Source organism: Thalassophryne amazonica, chromosome 20 (assembly GCF_902500255.1).
Source record: "Thalassophryne amazonica chromosome 20, fThaAma1.1, whole genome shotgun sequence".
Taxonomy (NCBI): Eukaryota; Metazoa; Chordata; class Actinopteri; order Batrachoidiformes; family Batrachoididae; genus Thalassophryne; species Thalassophryne amazonica.
This window is the reverse complement of record NC_047122.1, coordinates 60,629,652-60,649,977: the sequence shown is the minus strand read 5'-3', so window position 1 is coordinate 60,649,977 and position 20,326 is coordinate 60,629,652. Positions and strand designations below refer to the sequence as shown.

The following is a 20,326-nucleotide window of genomic DNA, read 5'->3' as shown; positions in this document are numbered from 1 at the left end:
GGGTGATTCTGCTATGTATGTTAATGGTAAAATCAATGTGATATTTCCCAATCAGGGCCACGAATCAGGTGTGATTGGTGGTAGCAGTAACATTATAAAGCAGTTGGGAAAGTTTAAATGTTTTTAAAAACAGAATTGTGGTGTCAGAAATGTGATCCACAAAATGTGAGTAATCAGATTTTACTGGTGTAGATTTGTGGCAATCTTGTGTAAAAATAAGTGAAAGTGGACAATGGGGTGCAGTATGCAGTAGTTGGGGCCTACTTTCAGCAGGACAGTGGCCCTAAGCACACAGCCAAGATTCAAAGGAGTAGCTTCAGGACAACTCTGTGAATGTCCTTGAGTGGCCCAGCCAGAGCCCAGACCTGAATCTGATTGAACATCTCTGGAGAGATCTGAAAATGGCTGTGCACCGACGCTCCCCATCCAACCTGATGGCGCTTGAGAGGTGCTGCAATGAGGAATGGACCAAACTGCCCAAAGATAATTATATACTATATAAATATGGAACCTCCAAATTTGGTGTGTAGTTTTTTTCTCAAATGTGACACTCAGAATGCAAGACCACAAAACTATAAACATACCTTAATATTTCTGACCCTTGGTATTTCTACATTTATGACTTCCCCTACTTGGATAGAGGATCCCACAAAACCAAGAGACCAGAATTCCCATGTGGTCTTTCCTCATTGAGGACTTGTGGTAATACAGTGTGTGTGCAGGGTAGGAAGTAACACAAGCTTGCAGATGCACCTTATAGCATGTTTGGCAGCTTCCGAGTAGTTCCGCTGAACGACTATTTTTAATCCCACACATGTCCAACCCTATTCCGTCATGACTTAGCTGAGGTGAGTGTCGTACTGCACTTAAAGCCTCACTGTCCAGGTCCCCTGAGTGGGTCTCTCTACTCAATATGTATGAGTGTGCCAATGTGGGACACTCGGTTTTATCAATTTGTAAAACAGTGGATGCACCTTGTGCGTTTGTTGTTACTCTGCTGCCACCTGCAGGTCACTTTCAGTCACACAGTCTCTGGAGAGGTGAGGAGGTTTTGTGAAAACCAACCAACCCCTCTGCCCCACTTCCATGTCCACTATCTCTCACAGTGGGTGAAGAGTCACAGAAGGAACACAGAGTGTACTTTGCCTCAGTGACTACCCAAAAAACATGATATTCCTTTGAGAAACATGTTATCTTTGCTCACAGATAAAAGTACACACACGGTTTCTCAGAATTGATGTTTGAAAACAGTTTCCACTCACTGCTGCTGCTGCCGGCACAAAGAGGACAGACCACCAAGAACATAGTACCACTACATCGAACATTTATTTACAAATTATCCTTCACATGAGTTTGACTTGAGAAGAATGTATTTAAAGAGTGTTTGTCCGTGTAACAGTGAGCAACGTGTCCGAAGGCACTGATGGGTGTCTTTTATGAGTAAAGTGCGAGATAAAGAGGCGTATGGTTGTGTAATCAGTCCTGTGTATGTTTTTGTTAAGCTATCAGTGCTTCAGCCTTTCACCTCCGTCTTTCCTCTCTGTTCGGACAAGTATCTGATGGACGGTCTGGTTGAAGTCATCTGGCTGGTCGGCAAAAACATAATGACCCGCTCCCCTGATCACCTGACAAACACACACACACACACACACACACACACATAAACACAGGCCAAGAGACAAACAAAAACTTAGCTGTCGAAACATAAAGCAGCCGTGCTTCATTCTCAAAAACGGAATAAAGTAGACACAATGAAATACCTACTATAAATCCTATTAGATAATATTAGGGGTGGACAGTTACCCCAGTGTGATACCGCGCCATGATATGAATAAATTCAATAATGTGAGAAATAATGCTAACAAGTACCCGCTCTAGCCCAGAGATATATTATTAATGGTGTCCCCCAAAAAATAACCTGGATGAAATATTGAAAAATACAGGCAAATATCCTTCAATTTCAAAATCAGTAATCATTTTGGTGCACCCCATCTCGGATTAGCACTGCAGTGCTGAGCTCCACACGTGAGTCAAAATATCTATTAAATACTACAAAAAAGGAGAGTTCTCCACACTTCTGTACATCACAAAAAAATCCGGTGCAACCAGGTAGGACTGACTTGTAGACGAGAAAAGCAACTGGGGCAACACAGAAGTAGGTGCTGAAACCTACTTCTGTGTTGCCCCAATTGCTTTTCTCATCTATTAAATACTTTTCTTGTGAATGTAACTGGCTATAAAGTCATTTTGATATGAAGATATACAACCCCAATTCCAAAGTTGGGATGTTGTGTAAAATGTGAATAGAAACAGAATATGATTTGCAAATCCTCTTCAACCTATATTCAATTGAATACATCACAAAGACAAGATATTTAATGTTCAAACTGATAAACTTTATTGTTTTTGTGCAAATATTTGCTCATTTTGAAATGGATGCCTGCAGCACGTTTCAAAAAAGCTGGGACAGTGGTATGTTTACCGCTGTGTTACATCACCTTTCCTTCTAACAACACTCAATAAGCATTTGGGAACTGAAGACACTAATTGTTGAAGCTTTGTAGGTGGAATTCTTTCCCATTCTTGCTTGATGTACGACTTCAGTTGTTCAACAGTCCGGGGTCTCTGTTGTCATATTTTGTGCTTCATAATGCGCCACACATTTTCAATGGGCAACAGGTCTGGACTGCAGGCAGGCCAGTCTAGTACCCGCACTCTTCTACTACGAAGCCACGCTATTGTAACGCATGCAGAATGTGGCTTGGCATTGTCTTGCTGAAATAAGCAGGGACGTCCCTGAAAAAGACCTTGCTTGGATGGCAGAATGTGTTGCTCCAAAACCTGGATGTACCTTTCAGCATTGATGGTGCCATCACAGATGTGTAAGTTGCCCTTGCCATGGGCACTAACACACCCCCATACCATCACAGATGCTGGCTTTTGAACATGGAAAAAATCTGGATGGTCTTTTTCTTCTTTTGTCCGGAGGACACGACATCCATGATTTCCAAAAACAGTTCGAAATGTGGACTCATCAGACCACAGCACACTTTTCCACTTTGCGTCTGTCCATTTCAAATGAGCTCAGGCCCAGAGAAGGCGGCGGCGTTTCTGGATGTTGTTGATGTATGGCTTTCACTTTGCATGGTAGAGTTTTAACTTGCACTTGTAGATGTAGTGACGAACTGTGTTAACTGACAATGGTTTTCTGAAGTGTTCCTGAGCCCACGCAGTAAAATCCTTTACAAAATGATTTCGGCTTTTAATGTTGTGCCGCCTGAGGGATCGAAGGTCACGGGCATTCAATATTGGTTTTCGGCCTTGCCACTTACGTGTAGAAAGTTATCCAGATTCTCTGAATCTTCTGATTATATTATGGACTGTAGATGATGGAATCCCTACATTCCTTGCAATTGAACGTTGAAAGACATTGTTCTTAAACTGTTGGACTATTTTTCACGCAATTATTCACAAAGTGGTGATCCTCGCCCCATCTTTGCTTGTGAATGGCTGAGCCTTTTGGGGATGCTCCTTTTAAACCCATCATGACACACAATTAGTGTCCTCAGTTCCCAAAAGCTTATTGAGTGTTGTTAGAAGGAAAGGTGATGTAACACAGTGGTAAACATACCACTGTCCCAGCTTTTTTGAAACGTGTTGCAGGCATCCATTTCAAAATGAGCAAATATTTGCACAAAAACAATAAAGTTTACCGGTTTCAACATTAAATATCTTGTTTTTGTGGTGCATTCAACTGAATATAGGTTGAAGAGGATCATTGTATTCTGTTTTTATTTACATTTACACAACGCCCCAACTTCATTGTTAGATGAAAACGTGGGTCATTCTTCGAATAATCACTCCACACCCATGCGTGGCTCCTTCTTCATCCTTCATTATTCAGTGGGACCCAGGCTTAAGTTAACAGTCATGGAAATGGCTAAACTGTGATTCTGTTGTGAGAACCAGTGGACCTTTGCGCTGCAGGCTCATTTAAGCTTTAATGATTGTTACTTAAGCACAGCTACGGATTTATTCAAGAGAAAACTGTAAAAACCTTTGATTAGTGACGTTTTTCCATCCAGATGTTGACTTTGAAGGAGCAGATTTGAAAAGTAAAAGTATCTAGGTTAAACACAGTACTATGGTCATAGGACACCATCGCCATCCAAAAAGTGAAGTATAATGATATTTATTTTAGGTCATATCACTCACCTGATACTACAACAACCACCCAGTTTTTACACAACTAGATTAAAATTTAACATCTTTATACTTGCATGTGCATATCTGTGTGTACAGTGTTCTTCCTGTTATGTTAAAGCTACGACTGCTGTAGAATTGTGACTGCGTTGACACTGGGTTTTTTCCAAGGATAGAATTACTTTGTGTGTAAGAAGTATGGTAAGGCCTATATAGGACCTGATGCCCATTGGTGCTGGTTCTTATCTGCAGGTTCCACTGCGTGAAGGTGAGGAGAGTTTACAACTCCCGCTGAACAGGGCGCTAATCTGACCCAGGTTAGTTCCCCAGCCAAGTGTCTTGTCCAAGTACACAAACAGGAAGCTTCACTGGGAATCAACCCCAGGTCTGTATATATTGGTAGCCCAACTCCTTATCCCGCTGAGACCTTGATCAATCATCAATACATTTAATAAACATTTTCTGATACAATCCAGGGTTAAGAACTTACTGTGATCTCCACGTCAGGCCTGGTTTTCTTGAACGCATATCCAGAGTCACTGTCAATGCTGGAGCGGGAGCCATAGATGAAGGAAATGGGAATGTCAGCTTGGATGTGACCAATCCTCTCCAACATAGGCCTCTTAGCCCACCCGTAGGGAACAGTCATGTTCTTAAAGGCTGTTTCTCCACTGACACATGAAGAAACAATGTTGGCGTGTGAATGACGTGCTGCCAGAGAAATAAGGTAACTGTGTTTAGACTTCCATACCTTGGAGTCTGAGCGTTCAGATGGTAGATGTAGTCGGACACGGTGTGGTCGTCAAACATAGAAGAGTATTTCTGTTTGAAATCTGACCTGATTGTCTGAACCAGCATTGGGCCTAAAGACAGGAAGTTAAAGAACTTTTATTTTCAGATATGAGCATGACGACCCGAAAATTTTGCTTATTGAGTCATGAAATGTCTAAAATTCATCTACTGTAGTTTGCAGAACTTTTATTTAAGTTGTTTTTGTTTTATTTGACAAAATATCAGTGTTTAATAAAGTTATGTGGTGAAGCAGGATGAGTACAAAGAGAAAGTCAATCACAGTCAACACAAATACAATTACAAGGCAAAAACACCAGAGAGCTGAGTACAAACCTCAAGGAAAACCAGTGTCACAAGCATGTGGAAAATTATGCATAACTTGAGGCATGTAAGGCTGGGATAGAGCCTATCCTAGCAGTCACTGGGGGCGAGGAGGGGTACACACTGGACAGAACAATAGCCTATCGACAAACTCCTTCAGAACTATGGTCAATTTAAAGTTTCCAGTTTACTTAACCTTTGGAAATGTGAGGAAGACGGAGCACCGTTAGGAAACCCACGCAAACACGGGAACAACATGCAAACTCAACACAGAGAGGACCAGATTGAATTCAAACCTGGGAGCTTCTCACTGTGATGCAACAGTGCTAACCGCCAAGCCACTGTGCTGCCACACATTCAACTATTTTGTCATAAAAAATAAATTTTACAAGTTTTTATAAAACCCAGCATATAAAGACTATAATGGGCCAAAAACGTAAAAAAAAGCAGTTGTGGAAAAAGTATGGAGAGAAAAAAAAAAATTGCTCACAGCTATGCCTAAAAACAAATCATGGCCAAAAAATAAATAAATAAATAAATTTTCATCGAACTGCAAGCATAGTTTTTTTTTTTCGTTATAAATGAAACTCTTCATTATTTTCTGCATTTATCTATATTAGCTGTTTGGCCCATAAAACATGAGAAAATTGTACAAAATGTCAGCCGTTATATTTCTCAGAGCCCAGTATGACATCCTCAAGTGTCTTGTTTTGTCCACAACACAAAAAATATTCAGATTACTGTCAGAGACGAGTAAAGAAACCAGAAAATAGTCATATTAATGAAGCTGAAATCAGAGAATTCAGACATTTAAAAAAATGAATAATTATTTTACTAAACAATTACTTGTTGCATGTAAACACCGTAATCAATGTCCTGATCAAAGCATGTAAACACAGTAATCAATGTCCTGATCAAAGCATGTAAACACAGTATTACAGTGATCAATGTCCTGATTAAAGCATGTAAACAGTAATACAGTGATCAATGTCCTGATTAAAGCAAGTAAATAGTGATACTGTATTTACTACACACTAACAACTCTACAAACACGAATCCTACAAAATGAGGAGAGTTTACTTGGAATAATTCGATTTTTTCCTGTTCTTTTAATTTTTTTTTTTTTTTTGTTAATTACAACTAATGTTAAAAGTAAATTATGCAGTTCAAAATACAGTTAGAGGTAGTGCATAGTGAGGAACATGTATGGACAGAAGCTTTCCATTTTGTTTGATTTGAAGAAAGATTTTTGGAAATGACATCAAAGACTGCAAGTCAGTGCAATTTTTCTGAAAATGTGATGTGATAATATCAGCACAAAATTCTATTTGTCTGTAAGAACAAAGATGAAAATGACAATGTTCCACACACTCGGAACAATCATCTCAGAATAAATTTACATATTAAGGAAAACAGAGCTTGACATTACAGAAACACGACCCCTTTATCATTTCTCATCTGGCCTTTTTTTTTCCTCTCCCCTGTTGATTGTTAAAAAGCAATTAAACAAATATACAGATATCTTTAAAGCCTGTCTACCATGACAGATTTTATTTTAATCCTTATTGTTTACAATTTAGGCAACAAACAAAAAATTAAATAAAAACAAAATGGGATACCTGGTTGGGACCTGAACAATGAGCAATTTGTAAAGTTTTACACATTAAAAAAAAATTGTGACATAATAAATTGCAATTGAAAAAAGTGAATAACTGAATTTAACTGGTGCAGATCGGGGGTAATTTTGCATGAGTCAAGTATCGATGGTCTCAGATGAAGCCCTGCCGGAAGAAGAAAAAGTGGCAGTTTCTTGACTGCCACTTGAGGCTGGATCCAAAACAGAGTCATAGGAGTCCATGTTAAAATGTCCAACTTCAGAGCAGAAATAAACATTTACAGCCTGGTAAAAATGGTTTAGTCTCTATAGTTTCACCTCCATAACAACTGTACGGGGGTGATTTTTTTTTTTCTAACTTCTTATTTTAAGATGTTTTGAGCCATAAAGTTGCATATATTTAGGGGTATGGTTGCTTTGAGTGACAGCAGCTCAACCAAGCATCTCCACCACTCATAGTGTCCAACCGTAACTCATTGGGCACTTGATGTGGCTGCTAGTTGTTGTGGAGGTTGTGTCTGTTTTGTTTGCAGTATTTTATTACAAATACCTGGAATAATACGGCTTGTTGTGTGGTGAAACATTAACAAATCTTCTAAGACGTCCCTGTTGCAACAGTCTCACTGAATGAATTTCTTGTGGTATCTAATGTTGTATGCTCATGACCTTAGCACTTTTACCAGCTGATTCCGTAAGTCCCATTAATACATGATTACTGAGAAAATAAGTGTGTCTTAACTTTTAATGTCCACAACAAAGTAAATCGTTAGGAGAATCACTGTGCGGTCTCCAAAAATATGATTTAATAGACACCCAGACCAAGATTAGCCTGTTAGCTCACTCACTGCTGAAATCAGGATGGAAGTCATAGCTACAAATCTGTAATGAGAGACAGGCTTTACGTGTTCGACAAAATCTGTATTTGCAGTGGAAGCAAAAAGCTACTGTGGAGTGTGTTTGCTGACCTAGAGGACCAGCCAGTCTGAGTCCAGCCAGGGGGTTAAAGGGGCTCACGAAGGCCGCCATAGCTCTGATCCACACTGGGATGGAGCTATGGTTGGGGTTCTCTGGACGTGCTGGGAACCCCCACGGCTCCACCAGAATCAGACGTTTTACCCTGCAGACACACACACACACACACACACACACACACACACACACATAATTTCTTCATGATTTTAACATTCTGCAAGCTCAGTAATTTACAAATATTCACATTAACGTCTCCACAGGGTTCCTTATTCAGTGGTTAGATCTTGTTTACATTGATGTACTCCAAAGTAATCTCCCAGTAAGATATGGTGAATCCCTCATGGACTTGATTAAGACAGTGCTTGCAAAAGTATCCAAGGCCTTTGGATGTTGTACAGTATAAACCTGCATGTTGATATTCACAAGTTTGTGGAACAAAGTGCCGTCCTGTTCGGCATGATTGGCACACCTTTTTTTTTTTAAGACCACCTTTTTTATTAAAAAAAAACACCTGACAACACTGTACAACAAAGATACTTTCATATCAATTAAATTTTAAAAATAATAGACACAAAGTCTCACACTCGATAAAATTACAGCAAATTATCACTTTTACTGCCAGTTTGTTAAACAAAAATAGAAATGCATGTAGTAGTGGCTTAAGAAAAAGACATTCACGTTCATCGACAGACGTTTTGAGCCTGAGGCAGAAAAAGTAGGGTGTCGTTCTCTATCTTTTGCATTCTGAGGAAACAACATTTATTCAGAATGTGTGATGCTCTCCCTCACTGGGCACAATGTTGAGAAATGTTGGTTTCTCAAAATAGATTGTTGTCGACTGATAACATGAGGAGACTATTACATCTGCTAGGATGAATAAGACTAACTCACAACCTGTGGTAGCCATATCTTTAGATGCCCAAAAAGCCTTTGACAGGGTGGAGTGGGCTTTCCTATTCGCAACTCTGTCAAGATTTGGATTTGGTGCTAATTTCTGTAGATGGATAAGGATTCTGTATTCAAATCCAAGGGCTGCAGTTTTTACTAATGGGATGGTGTCTCAGTTTTTTTAACATATCTAGATCAACATGTCAAGGATGCAGTCTTAGCACAGTCTTGTTCACAATATTTCTTGAACCTTTAGCTGTAATGATAAGAGAGGAATCAAAAGTCAGAAGAGTTACTGGAGGAGGTAGGAAGCATCAACTGTTTCTCTATGCTGATGACATTTTGGTACTGTGTCAAGACTGAACCAGCTCTATAGAAATGCTGTTGGAAATTATCAAAAGACATGCTGTGGAGGGGACCAGAGATCAATCACTAATGATTAAATGCAGAGTGGTGCATACAGAGCAAAAACAGAAAGAAACACTCAGTGCATCATGGGAACCCCCCAGCAGTCTAAGTCTATAGCAGCATAACTAAGGGATGGTTCAGGGTCACCTGATCCAGCCCTAAATATAAGCTTTAGCAAAAAGGAAAGTTTTAAGCCTAATCTTAAAAGTAGAGAGGGTGTCTGTCTCCCTGATCTGAATTGGGAGCTGGTTCCACAGCAGAGGAGCCTGAAAGCTGAAGGCTCTGCCTCCCATTCTACTCTTACAAACCCTAGGAACTACAAGTAAGCCTGCAGTCTGAGAGCGAAGCGCTCTATTGGGGTGATATGGTACTATGAGGTCCCTAAGATAAGATGGGACCTGATTATTCAAAACCTTATAAGTAAGAAGAAGAATTTTAAATTCTATTGTAGAATTAACAGGAAGCCAATGAAGAGAGGCCAATATGGGTGAGATATGCTCTCTCCTTCTAGTCCCCGTTAGTACTCTAGCTGCAGCATTTTGAATTAACTGAAGGCTTTTCAGGGAACTTTTAGGACAACATGATAATAATGAATTACAATAGTCCAGCCTAGAGGAAATAAATGCATGAATTAGTTTTTCAGCATCACTCTGAGACAAGACCTTTCTAATTTTAGAGATATTGCGTAAATGCACAAAAGCAGTCCTACATATTTGTTTAATATGCGCTTTGAATGACATATCCTGATCAAAAATGACTCCAAGATTTCTCACAGTATTACTAGAGGTCAGGGTAATGCCATCCAGAGTAAGGATCTGGTTAGACACCATGTTTCTAAGATTTGTGGGGCCAAGTACAATAACTTCAGTTTTATCTGAGTTTAAAAGCAGGAAATTAGAGGTCATCCATGTCTTTATGTCTGTAAGACAATCCTGCAGTTTAGCTAATTGGTGTGTGTCCTCTGGCTTCATGGATAGATAAAGCTGGGTATCATCTGCGTAACAATGAAAATTTAAGCAATGCCGTCTAATAATACTGCCTAAGGGTAGCATGTATAAAGTGAATAAAATTGGTCCTAGCACAGAACCTTGTGGAACTCCATAATTAACCTTAGTCTGTGAAGAAGATTCCCCATTTACATGAACAAATTGTAATCTATTAGATAAATATGATTCAAACCACCGCAGCGCAGTGTCTTTAATACCTATGGCATGCTCTAATCTCTGTAATAAAATTTTATGGTCAACAGTATCAAAAGCAGCACTGAGGTCTAACAGAACAAGCACAGAGATGAGTCCACTGTCTGAGGCCATAAGAAGATCATTTGTAACCTTCACTAATGCTGTTTCTGTACTATGATGAATTCTAAAACCTGACTGAAACTCTTCAAATAGACAATTCCTCTGCAGATGATCAGTTAGCTGTTTTACAACTACCCTTTCAAGATTTTTTGAGAGAAAAGGAAGGTTGGAGATTGGCCTATAATTAGCTAAGATAGCTGGGTCAAGTGATGGCTTTTTAAGTAATGGTTTAATTACTGCCACCTTAAAAGCCTGTGGTTCTCTTCAGGCAGTCATCTTTATAAATCTCATTGGAACGGCACCAAACAAAAGCTCCAGCATCATCACCTTGCCCAATGCAGATTCGAGATTCATCACTGAATATGACTTTCATCCAGTCATCCACAGTCCACGACTGCTTTTCCTTAGCCCATTGGAACCTTGTTTTTTTCTGTTCAGGTGTTAATGATGGCTTTCGTTTAGCTTTTCTGTATGTAAATCCCATTTCCTTTAGGCGGTTTCTTACAGTTCAGTCACAGACGTTGACTCCAGTTTCCTCCCATTCGTTCCTCATTTGTTTTGTTGTGCATTTTCGATTTTTGAGACATATTGCTTTAAGTTTACTGTCTTGACACTTTGATGTCTTCCTTGGTCTACCAGTATGTTTGCCTTTCACAACCTTCCCATGTTGTTTGTAATTGGTCCAGAGTTTAGACACAGTTGACTGTGAACAACCAACATCTTTTGCAACATTGCGTGATGATTTACCCTCTTTTAAGAGTTTGATAATCAGTGTTGGGGAAAGTAACTTTGGAAAGTTACTTCATTAGTTAATCTATACAGTTATATTTTACAGTTACTTCTTACATTTACTTCATTAGCAGCTGCGGACACCTTGTCAGCAGCTGCTGAATGTAATTAATAAAGTTACTCATAATCTAATTTGGTTATTTTTAAGATTTAGTACTCAGAAAAGTAACTATTAGTTACTTTGCTGATTAGTTACTTTTCTGATTGCTCAATCTTACGAGTAACCAAGTTAGATTACTCGTTACCTTATTAGTTACATTACTTATTAGTTGCAAGTTTTCTGCAGATTCTAATAAAGTAATTGCATAAAGCTGCTAATGAAGTCACTGCATAAAGCACCTGTATAAAGCAACTAAAAAAGTAACTTGTCAACGTTACTTTCCACAACACTGTTGATAATCCTCTCCTTTGTTTCAACTGACATCTCTCGTGTTGGAGCCATGATTCATGTCAGTCCATTTGGTGCAACAGCTCTACAAGGTGTGATCACTCCTTTTTAGATGCAGACTAACGACCAGATCTGATTTGATGCAGGTGTTAGTTTTGGGAATGAAAATTTACAGGGTGATTCCATAATTTATTCCTCAGAATTGAGTGAGTCCATATTTTTTTCCCTCTGCTTGGTCTAAAAAAGTAACCGTTACTGACTGCCACAATTTTTTTTTCCTGATTTCTTATAGTGTTTCTTAAAGCCAGAAAGTTGCCATTTGAAATGACTTTAGTTTTGTGTCATATCTGTGATCTGCTTTTTTTCTACAAAATTAAACAACTGAATGAACATCCTCTGAGGCCGGTGATTCCATAATTTTTGCCAGGGGTTGGGCAAAACTTCCAAACATTGGGGTGGAGCAAATTATGATTTAGACAGGATTTTAATTGAGCAAGAGCTTACCTGGCCTTTTAAACCCACTGAAACCCTTGCTCAAATGATATAGATGAAGAGATATACACATAATCAGGCGTTACTTACAACTGCCACCAATATCCCAAAAAGCATCCAAGTGGTATGAGATATGCCTGTGGAAGACTAACCAGGGCTGTCGTTATTTAAGGAGAATATGGGAAAAAGACCTGAGTTGTACACTGGATGAAAAAACATGGGAAGGGATTCTTTCCAACAATGAAGAGTACATCCAGGGGCGGTCCTGAAGGCGGGCCGACCGGGCAGCCGCCCGGGGTGGCATTGTGGGGGGGGCGGCACGACCGTGAGGGGGAAAAAAAAAACGAACGGGGTGGGGGGGTGTCCTGACGGGGGGGTTCGTGGTTACAACGCGCTCAACTTTTGTTCAGAATCATCTTCTTATCACTGGTAATGACGCGGCTTTCCTCTCACTCATTCAGCAGCTTCACAGTGCTTTAAATAGTGATGACGCTGAGCGTCCAGAGTTCAATAGCGAAGCAAAGAGTGCAGTGAAACGAGACGAGTCATTGGATAAATGCTGGGCTTTGTCCCGCCCATTGGACGCTCAGCGTCTCTGGGGGTCTATGGGGCAGTGGGCTGGCCTCGGCTGGCCCGGACGCTCAGCTTCTGCATGATGATTGGATGATCTGTCTGAGGCTGAATCCCTTTTTGATTGACAGCGAAATGAGCGAATCAGCGATCTTTTGGTGTAAACATCCGTGGGAGCATTTTTTAATTTTCATTCTGTTCTGAGTTGAACCGGAGACTTTCCTAATCCTCTTAGCAGGATTTTCTTTGTTAAAAATGACCAGCGACAAATTGAGCTTCTATTTCTGGTGTGTTTTTTTGTAGCTGCTTGTGTTTGGAGACTGACTTCTATCACTCTTTCTGACTTCTATCGCAGTTTCTGTCCCTACCGAACAGCGGGTGCTGCTGAGCTCCTCCACCGTCACAAAGCACTCACAGGCGGACACACTTCACACTAGCCTCGCGCCAGTTCCAGCTAGCGAGCTAGCTAGGTAGCAAGCTGCACATAATGGCAGACAATTTGAATGTTGTGGACTGGATTTTGGCGAAGCCATTTGATATTCTTCCTTACGAAGAAGCCGTGGCTGCTGTCATGGCTTCAGCTCTCAATGGTTTGCAGGCCAAAGTTAAAGCAATAGCCCCCAGTGCAATGTTTGTGCATTGCTATGCACACAGACTGAATCTGGTTCTGTCTCAGGGGGCTAAATGCAGAATATTTTTTGCATCACTCTCTGGGTTTGCCACATTTTTTTCTCAAAATCCACAAAGAGGATGTCTTTTCTTGAGTCTGCAGGCTGCTCAAGGTTGCCCAGAAATGCTCCTACTCTATGGAATTTCACATCACGGATAGTGAGCACTGTGGCAAACAATTATGATGCCCTCCTGCAAACTTTTGAGATGATCATTGCAGATAAGTCCATGGATGATAACACATTAGAATGTGCCAATTTCTTTGTGTTTGTTATTGCAGTAGTCAATAAAACCAGAAATTTGTTCTTGAAAATAGCTGTTGTGAGTTAATTTGTGGGATTGTGGGTGTTCTGGACAAGTTAGTGTTTTCATGGGTGGTGGGGCGGAGGTGGTGGCCACGTTAGTGTGCGCGGGGGGGGGGGGGGCACGTAGGGGGTTTTGCCCGGGGAGTAAATCACTCTAGGACCGCCACTGAGTACATCAGAGAAGCCAGCAGTAAATTTATTCAGTACAAAATAATACAAAGATATTATTATACTCCAGCAAGACTTTATAAAATGAAATTAATGGGAGATGATTTTTGCTGGAATTGTAAGGGAGAATGTGGCACATGCATGCATGCAATGTTTAGATGTAAAAAGGTTTTTCCTCTGTGGGAAATCATTTTTGACTATTTAGGAAACTGGTTGAACTATAAACTCCCAAGGTCACTGAGATTGTGTCTCCTTGGAGACAGTAGTGCCACACTTAAATAAATTTAAGTCTAGTCCTAAGATGTTGGAAGGAACCACAAACTCCCACACTGGCTATTTGGAAAGTTCAAATGATGGAAACAGCTGCATATGAAAAAATGCTGACAAGATTGAATGAGGGAAATATGGAGGTTGATGAACAACAGGAAAGTTTTAGAGAATATGTGTATAGAAGAAATAATGTAAGCATGTGAAAATTGGTGAAATGTCCTACATTCAATGACTGCCTTCCCTATAGTATAACCTCTATTTTTTTTTGATAATTTGTGACTGACACTGCCTGTTCCATAATCTGCCTTTTTTTTTCCTTTCTTTGTTCAACGATATTGTTTTAATGCCTGATAATTATCAAAATTTAATAAAAAATTTGAATTATTAAAAAATGGTTTCTCAGAATGCAAAAGATGGAGAACCATGCTCTACTTTTTCTGGCTCAGGCTCAGGCTCAGTTGCCCTTTGTTGATGAGTTAAAATACTTTTGGTCGGTCAACTGTTCAATGTACCGAGAGTGTGGTGGAGGGGTGAAAAGAAGCAGGAGTGATTTCTGACAGAATGGTATCTGCAGGAGCAAAAGAGATAGTTTACAAGATGGTCCTCAGATGAGCTAAGTTGTATAGTTTGGCTGTGATGGACTGGACAAAAAGACAGAAGTTGGAGCTGGAGGTGGCAGCGCTGAAAATGCTACAATTTCCCTTGAACGTAATGAGGATGGACAGGATTAGGAATGAACATATCAAAGGGACAGCGCAGGTAGGAGGGGTTAGGAAGTCAAGTGAAACAGATGAGATTGAGACAGCTTGGGCATGTGCAGAAGAGGGATGTGGGGTATGTAGAGAGAAGGATGCTGAGGATGGAGGAGAAGATGAAGGCCAAAGGGAAGGTGAATGGTCTTGGTGATGGAGGACATGCAAGTAGGTGCAGAACATTTATGTTCCTGGCTCCCCTAAAATGACTCTCTGCAAGATGAAACCCAACTTGTATACCCCCTCAGCCACCCACATGCAGTGACACACCCACATCACAGCACCTGTGAGGGTATTTTAGGGTGTAGGCAGCAGCCAGATATCCGCCCAGATTATGTCCCAGCAGCACCATTTCCTCCAGTCCCACCTTCTCCCTCCATTTCTCCAGAGCATCCAGGAACTGATCCTCAGCTTCCTCCGGGTCAGTGCTGAACTGTGGACGGCTGCTCCGGCCGAATCCCAGTAGGTCTAGCGCGTAGACTGGCCCGCTGCTGGAGAGAGAGTCCAGATTCTGAGTCCAGAGCGCAACCCCACCTCCAAAACCGTGCAGCAGAACCAGAGGAAACCTGGCCCCTGTCTGGAGGTGGGGGAGTGAGATGGAGCGTGGTTGCCACTGATGGGAAAAGGCTATGGTCCACAGATAACTGCTGTGTGATATTCGGACGTGCTGCCGGGAGAATGGCTGCTTCACAGCTGCAGCAGAGAAGATCACAGAGAAATAAAGTAAGAAGGACTTTGGACATGGATCACATCAAATCTAATTTCCAAAGCTGGGTAGAGAGAAACCAACAAAAGTAAAACAGAAAGTACACAGTTAATAAATGTTCAAGCGTGTGCTCATTTATGGTACTGACTGACCCCACTTTGGATGATTATCACTCCAGCAACAGAAAATATTTAGTATACGTAATGTGTGTCCTCATCGCGATGCACATGTACAATGTACTGTTTGCACAATGTGCAGCAGCTGCACTAATGCACTTTGCATGTGTCATTATACTCTTATTTCTGCACTGTAAAAACAAAAAAGTGTTCTTAAATTCAAACAAAAAATTGCCAGCTATGACTGTCAGAATATTTCTGTAAAACAATACAGTAACAAGAGCAAACCAAGATTTCTGACATCCACCAATCCGGATCCGGATCACCTCCAAAGGTCAGTGGAGTGTTCAATGGCTTAATATCTATCTGTGGAGCAAATTTGGTGAAAATCTGTAAAGTAGTTTGTTTGTTTGTTTTTACTAGTAATCCTTCAAAGTTTATATAAAATGAAATCCACAATCCGGTTCCAGATCACCACCAAAATGTAATGGAGTCTTACATGCCCTAATATCCATCTGTGGAGAAAATTTCGTCAAAATCCGCACAGTAGTTTTGACAAATCTTGCTAACAGACAGACAAATCAATAAATAAACGGTAATGATTTATTACATAGTTGGCAGATGTAAAAATATGTAAATAGTATTATGGGAACAATCTCTGAAATTTACAGTACAAATCTGTTGTAATTTACATTTTCAACCAGTAAATCCAACAGCATTTTTTGCTAAATTAACATTATAGTGCTGTTTCTAAACTAATTATTTCTGTAGAATTCAAATGCAGTTGTAACTTATTGCATACTGAATCCCATTTGCTCTGGGCCAGTAGAAGGTGTTTGGTATGAGATCCACACGTTGATCTACTTTATCTTATATACACTCCAACTGTATTTATGTGAATGGTCCTTGGGCAGCTTCATCTTGGGATATTTCGGTTGGGGGATAAGCACACTTATTGTTTGTGCTGTCACACAATAGGAACTCCTCTGAAAATATAATGAACATTATATTATATTGCTATATTAACATAAAATGGACTCTGCAGTTAATTTTCAGACAAATTCATATCATGTAGCCAAATGGTGGTGCAAGCAGTTAGTGTTTCCCAAACAGAATATCCCTGTTTCAAAACTACCCTTACCCCATTCTCCTTTTCATCTTTTTTTTTTTTTTTTTTTGAAAATAACAACATTTTATACTGTAAATTTTACAGTATTTACTGTAACTGTATATACATGTTTTTACTGTATTTTTTGCAGAATTATTCTATTAAAAACAGCTGCCAGTTTTTCCTGAAAAATAACCGAATTTTCAGATTTTTTTTACATACGTGAAGACCGGTTTGAAAACCACTCTGCTTGGCTTTTTAACTGGTGACAATTCAACACCTGTCCGCCAGATTGTCTAGGTTCATGACTGCTCTCTTGGGTTGTTTCTACATGTTTTCTTCTGTGTTATGAGTCATGCCGTCTTCCTGTGTTTTTCTGAGTTTAGCCTGCCAATTCTAGATTTGGTCACCTCATGTGATTGATCATTGCCTATTGATGCTCTGACTGTTTTTGTGGATAACTCTTCTGCTGCTCCCTTGAAGAACACGGATGCCTGTGGTTGACTGTTTTTCCATGTTCCGGACCTCTGCCTGTTTAAACAACGGATCTCCTTGTCTGCCACTTCCTTGAAACTGTGTGGTACAAACTGTTCCTAATGTGCATATAAAGCCAGTTTCAGTTTGGAGTTACAAACCAGCTTTTTACCTACCTCTGTTGTTGTTCTCTGCATTGAGGTCATCTGCCAAGCAATGACAGAATGGCTATTGTGTTACTGTTCAAAATTTGTTGCAGTGCTGATATGATGATAGCCTTAAAACTGCAGAAACCATCACACCTGACACCTGCTCTCAGGTTGTGCATGCATATTTCCTTTATGATTACCATTTGGGTTCAATGGGATTTGTGGGGTTGGGGCCCAACTCCTACTGCACAACACAAGTGAGGCACAATGAGAAACGTAGCGAACTGAAAAGTAGATTATTGGCTCACAATTACTTGAGTTAGGAGTACAAATAGACTTTTATACAAGAATTATGAAAAGTGTTTGTTCCCCTAAAATGATATGGATTACCTGAAACACATTACTACAAATCCATGTTAATTTCACAAAGCTCATCATTTTTAAGAACCAGTCCTGGAGTTCCTGGATGCCAGCTTTTGGCATTTTACCCTCCAATAAATGATTTTATTTTTTAGTCTTTTATACCACAGAGGTTAAAAATTGCAGGGGGGGAGACAACACTACAATCGTCTCACCACATAAATGCAACACAACTACTCAGTGAAGTTGTTATTGGTGGGTGAAAAGCTATTTAAGGCAACTTACTCTTGAGCATCTTTTCTTCTGCATTTTTCAGCTGAGAAGGAGAAGTGGGGCACCAAGAGGGGAGCCAACTTAACATCCAGCAGCTGCGAGTCAGCCAGCGAGGACATGCAAACACAGACAGGCATAGACAAAAACAAAATGTAAATACAGTGGATGTCAATGAACTTTGATCAGATGTTGTTTATTGGCAGTGTGGCTGATATCAGAAATACTTGGAATGAGAGGCTTGGAAACATAGTATTGTGTAGCACAAAGTGGAAAAGACTTTGTATTGGGTGGAATTAAAGAAATCTGTGTATTAATGTTGTCTTGCCTGGAACAACACATTTAATGAATTTAAAAATGGCCAAAGTTTTCATAAATCCTCTCATAGTCCAACAAATAGAGCCCCACTTGAAAATCAGTGAAACTAGCTTTTCAAATAACATAGCACTGAAAACACTCAAATAGGAAATTCAACTATTTTCACATTTGATTAACCATTTAAAAATGTAAGCAAGGAAAACAAACTTAATTCCAAGTTCTTAAATAAGCACATTCTGTTTCAAATGACTGTAGATTTTAGGCTGTGTCTTTAAAAAAAAAAAAAAAAAAAAAAAATAAAACACTTCAGTAATGCAATGCTCATCTTTGGGACTGTGTATTAGGCATTATTTTTCAAGTTTATATTAATTAATCACAAGATTAAACAACTGTAGCCCAAAATGAATTATTAGGGGACACCGGGGCACAGTGGATCAGAAATGCTGTTTTGTGGCAGCATAAACACATTATGCATAGGTTTAGGTCATTCTATTGTGGATTTAATACAGCAGATTATTGTTTATAAGGCTGTTTTATTTATTTCTCCCCAAGTGTAATTTACAGGTGTTTAAAATCAATTTTAAAATTTTTTGATTCACTGTACCCTGGACACTAATTCACGGGGCACAGTGAATCAACTTAGTATGAAAAAAAAAACCACATGATTATAAAGATTTCTTCAAAATTATTAGTATATATGCTGAAGCATATACAAACTATAATCCAGCAAACCAGCTTTGTAATGGGTGAGAGTCTTATATAGTGATATAAGTCCTTTAAAAACTATTATAAATACAACTATTATAAATGTGAAATCAGTTGTTTATATACACAAACTATAGAAATACTTAATGGAAAAATAAATGTATAAGCTTCAACAAATAATATTTGTCATCCACTTGACTGATTCACTGTGCCCCGAGTGCATATGACACACATGAGTCATGTTATCAAGTAGCTGATAGTCTGGAGAAGACATGGAGAGGACATTGGACCACCTTTCCTCTGTTGTGAGAAATAAATACAAAGACACTGACAGCGACACAATTTACTTTTGACAGGAAAAACTGACTTCACTTGCCACTTACTTTTACTCTCAATGTATCCAAAAACAAACACTAAGTTATAAGAGGGATGTCTTTATGCATAAAAATATGACATAACTGCTGCAAATATATATGAAGTTTTGCAGATATAGCTACTGATTTATTGTTCCCCGTGATTCACCGTGCCCCGGTTTCCCCTATTTTTCATGCGTTCACGTGATTGTATTTCAGGTGGTGGCATCTCCCCCCACCACAACATGGCTACGCCCCTGTTTTAAAAAATACTACTTTCCAACCTTAGTAAATTTGAATATAACCAAAACCATATTAAGTATTGTTTTAGTCAATTTTGTATATAATCTTCAAAATAAAAACGAAGACATTTTTGTAAAAAAAAAAAAAAAAAAATTATATTCACGCGAATGAAAAAAGCAACAGAAACCAGTGTTATTTTTATTTTAATAAAATATAAACTGCCACATGATGTAAAGAACAGCTTTAAAAATAATTAAATCTTTTTAAATAAAAACGCTCACCTTTGTTCTTTAGTCGGTTGTTCTTCCGCCATCCGTCGCATTCTAGAAAATCTGTGCGCGCGCGCTGGTCTCGCGCTGACCGACGCTCAAAGTTTGTTGTGATGCCTTCGAGTGCATCACGGAAAGCAGAGAGTTCTATTTTTTAATCCCTCTGTCTCCTTCAGCCAGCGCTGTCCAGCGTGGAGCCCGCGGGCCACATTTGGTCTGCACTCCCTTTGTTTTAGCCCGCCATGGAAATTGGACAAATTCTCTGCAAATTAATGAATTCATGTTAGGCAGATTCCACAGCAGTGTATTTATGATTTGGAAATTTTATTTGAGATTTAGAATGTTAATTGTC

At 39.5% G+C, this 20,326-nt stretch overlaps 1 protein-coding gene across 1 annotated transcript; it reads right to left on the bottom strand.

Moving 5' to 3' along the window:
• Positions 1-1,307: 1,307 nt before the first annotated feature.
• On the bottom strand, positions 1,308-20,124 carry LOC117501574 (1-acylglycerol-3-phosphate O-acyltransferase ABHD5-like). The gene is made up of 7 exons (XM_034160481.1): positions 19,987-20,124; positions 18,102-18,184; positions 15,188-15,596; positions 7,897-8,048; positions 4,955-5,066; positions 4,694-4,874; positions 1,308-1,625 (listed from the first exon to the last, which is right to left on the bottom strand). The coding sequence occupies exons 1-7, from the start codon at positions 20,025-20,027 to the stop codon at positions 1,506-1,508; spliced, it is 1,098 nt and encodes a 365-aa protein (XP_034016372.1). The 5' UTR covers positions 20,028-20,124; the 3' UTR covers positions 1,308-1,505.
• Between the last annotated feature and the right edge of the window lie 202 nt (positions 20,125-20,326).

Bases quoted from the DNA above. Each gene is read 5' to 3' on its own strand.
- LOC117501574 (XM_034160481.1), bottom strand. From the start codon at position 20,027: ATGCGACGGATGGCGGAAGAACAACCGACTAAAGAACAAAG. The intron at 5,067-7,896 runs GTCAGCAAACAC...TCCTGTCTTTAG, and splicing joins CAGACTGGCTGGTCCTCTAG to GCCCAATGCTGGTTCAGACA. The intron at 1,626-4,693 runs GTAAGTTCTTAA...TGTGTTTGTCAG, and splicing joins GGCCTGACGTGGAGATCACA to GTGATCAGGGGAGCGGGTCA.